This window comes from Cydia fagiglandana, chromosome 22, assembly GCF_963556715.1.
Source record: "Cydia fagiglandana chromosome 22, ilCydFagi1.1, whole genome shotgun sequence".
NCBI lineage: Eukaryota > Metazoa > Arthropoda > Insecta > Lepidoptera > Tortricidae > Cydia > Cydia fagiglandana.
In genome coordinates this window covers 3228497-3231462 of record NC_085953.1, presented here as the reverse complement: position 1 = coordinate 3231462, position 2966 = coordinate 3228497, and the positions used below count along the sequence as shown (strand labels likewise).

The window sequence follows — 2966 nt, the reverse complement described above, 5'->3', positions numbered from 1 at the left end:
AATATTGATACCCGAGCAATAGAAAGATTCCAAAATTAAACCACGAGCGTAGCGACTGGTTCGAAAAATGGAATCTTGAGCGTTGCGAGGGTTTCAGAGCACGAAGGTTAAACAAAATTTGCCCCCGAGTGAAACACAAAATACTTTCACCGCACCAATCCCAAGCAAACATTAAATGTAAAATATCAAACCAAATCAAATCCAAATGAATGTTATTCGATATTTATCACCCAAAGTCATCATTTAAAGTCAATTCTACCAGCAAACATAGAAAATAACTCAAAATTTGCATTTGATTACTTTGCCTCACCTGTGAATAAAATGCAACTTTGCTATCAGTTTTTGAAGTGCAAAGTACGCCTTTCCGAGCTGGTGTGGTGAAAATAATATTGTCCCCCTCTACAAAAAAATAATTTTGCTAATTTTTTTTCCAAAAAAGTGAGTTTCCCAGAGTATAGTTACCTCAATTATCTTGTCTTCGCCTCCGAGATTTATCATTTACAGGGTAGTTGTCTAGCTATGCAGCAACCAAACGCACAAGTATTCAGAGTAGAAAGAGAAAACTAAATTGTTTTCTCTTTCTCCCCTCGAATGCTCTCTCCAGGTGCCACACCCGGAAGCAGGTTCATTCTTGTCTGTGCGTGCGCACCGACTGCACAAGTGAAATATAACCTATATTTCGTTTGATAGTGTTTTCTTCTTTGTGGAATAAACAAAAATGTCTCGACGTCGTCGTCATGAAGAAACTGGTGAAGAACAATGGGCCCGGCTAATGGAGGATTACGAACGGATGTTTCAAGAGGATCGAAGACCGAAGCGTCGGCGTATTTTATACTCCAGTTCCAGTAGTGAAGATGAAAATGTGCCACCCGAAGGTTAATATTATGGCCCGTCAGCTCGTCGTTTATTGCTTTTACCGTTGAATTCTTCGGTAAAAGAAATGATATTTTTTCATATTTACAAATCCCGTTGTATTCTTCGGGGTAAAAATTGCCTATACAATAGGTACACACCTATGCGAATGATTATTCAGTTGCGTTCTACGGGCCACTATTTGGAATATTCGACTTATTACCGTTGAATTCTTCGGTATATAGAAAAGTGTTGGCACTATACATATTTTAACCCCGTTGTATTCTTCGGGTTATGACTTTCAAAGAATATTGGAACAGGCTTAAATTTATGCCTTTCTTATTTTGTAGTATGCTCTTAGTGTGTTTTGCGTTATTACGCTTGGTATTTGCCGAGAGCCATAAAGGTACAGATTTATAATTGTATCAATTTTTTACGTGTATGTTCGTAAATTGTTACAGAACATCTAAGCCCAACAAAAGTGGATCCTGAGGTTTTAGAAGAAACTAATCCTGTAGTTCTTCCCGACACTGAAGAAGTCACGGATAATTATGACCCAGATTTATTGAAAGCTCTCGGCGAAACGGAATCCGAGCAAGGTGAATTTGGAGTGGACCTGCAACCCGACATCGCCAGTCGTTTCCAACAGATTTTGGCAAACGGCTTAAAAAAGGAAGCGCGAGAGGAGTTAGTGAAAAAATATTTGTTTCCGAGCAATGTTCCTCTGGCCAAAGCTCCTACACTGAACCCGGAGGTAGCAGCTATGCTTGTGGAGATTTGCCGCCTTCGTGACAAGCGATTATATGGTAAACAGGATCAGCTTGGGAGAGCTCTTTCGGCTGTCGGGAAGGCACTCACATGTTTATTAAAGAAGAACCCCGACATTACTGAGGTGATATCTACTTTGAATGATGCCGGCAAATTAATCGCTGATTCTCATTATGCGGAAACTGACACCCGTAGATCAGTGATTATCCCTCTTGTTGATAAATCTCTTATTGAATCTTTCAAGGACAGGAAAAGAGATAGTTTCTTGTTCGGTGACAAATTGGGCGACTTAGTAAACACTTCAAAGGGCATAAAGAAGACAAGTCAATTTATACAAGCATCAACATCTGCAAACGCAGGGTTAAACTCGACAGGCCCACCGCCGTATCGACCGCGGCAACAGCGAGCCAGGCAATACTACCCGCGTCGTGTCGGTGGGCCGCCGACAACCTACCTTCCGCACCAGCTCGCGAATCGCCGGCGCGAACCACCGATGCGAGCGCCCGGTCGACGTTATCCCCCGCCGCCTCCGCCACCTCCGCCACCGCGCGCTCGACGTCACCCGCCGCAGACGCATCGTTCAACCTATCGGGATCATCGGGAGTATCGGGACCGCAATTATTAGACTTACAGTCTCAGGTACACGCTGGTCGTTTGCGACATTATTTACCGGAATGGCGTTTGCTTACAAATGATAATTTTATTTTACGCGCTGTTTCGGGATATAAGATCCCATTTATCACCGAACCAAAACAAGCTTTAAAGGATTATCCAAAAAGAGTTTTTTCCAAAAATGAGTTAATTGCAATTAAACAGGAGTTGACACATTTGATTGAAATTGGGGCAATTAAAAAATGCCTTCCTTCTACTGGACAGTTTATTTCGGATGTCTTCCTGGTACCGAAAAGTGATGGCAGTATGCGCTTTATACTAAATCTCAAAAAGTTAAACAAATTTGTAAATACAGATCACTTTAAGATGGAAGACATTCGAACTGCAACAAGATTAATTTCAAAGGGATGTTTTATGGCTACAATTGATCTTAAGGAAGCTTATTTATTAGTACCAATTCATGAGTCTCACCAAAAATATCTACGTTTTTTTGTCGAGGGTTCACTATTTGAGTTTAATGCTTTGCCTTTCGGTTTGTCTGCGGCTCCATATATTTTTACCAAAATATTGCAGCCAGTAATGGGTCACTTAAGGGCTCTAGGTTATAAGTCTGTACGATACCTAGACGATCTGTGTTTATTTGGAGATACTGAAGAGATGTGTATAAAAAACGTCAATCATACAATTGAGTACTTAACTCGTCTTGGATTTGTAATTAATTATAAAAAAAGTAA

The 2966-nt window shown here is 40.8% G+C and overlaps 1 protein-coding gene across 1 annotated transcript; it reads left to right on the top strand.

The window, feature by feature from the left end:
* Nucleotides 1-473: 473 nt before the first annotated feature.
* On the top strand, nt 474-2276 carry LOC134675653 (uncharacterized). Its single transcript, XM_063533982.1, has 2 exons — nt 474-875; nt 1302-2276. Exons 1-2 carry the CDS (start codon nt 719-721, stop codon nt 2243-2245), a joined length of 1101 nt encoding a protein of 366 aa, XP_063390052.1. The 5' UTR covers nt 474-718; the 3' UTR covers nt 2246-2276.
* The last annotated feature ends 690 nt before the right edge of the window (nt 2277-2966 follow it).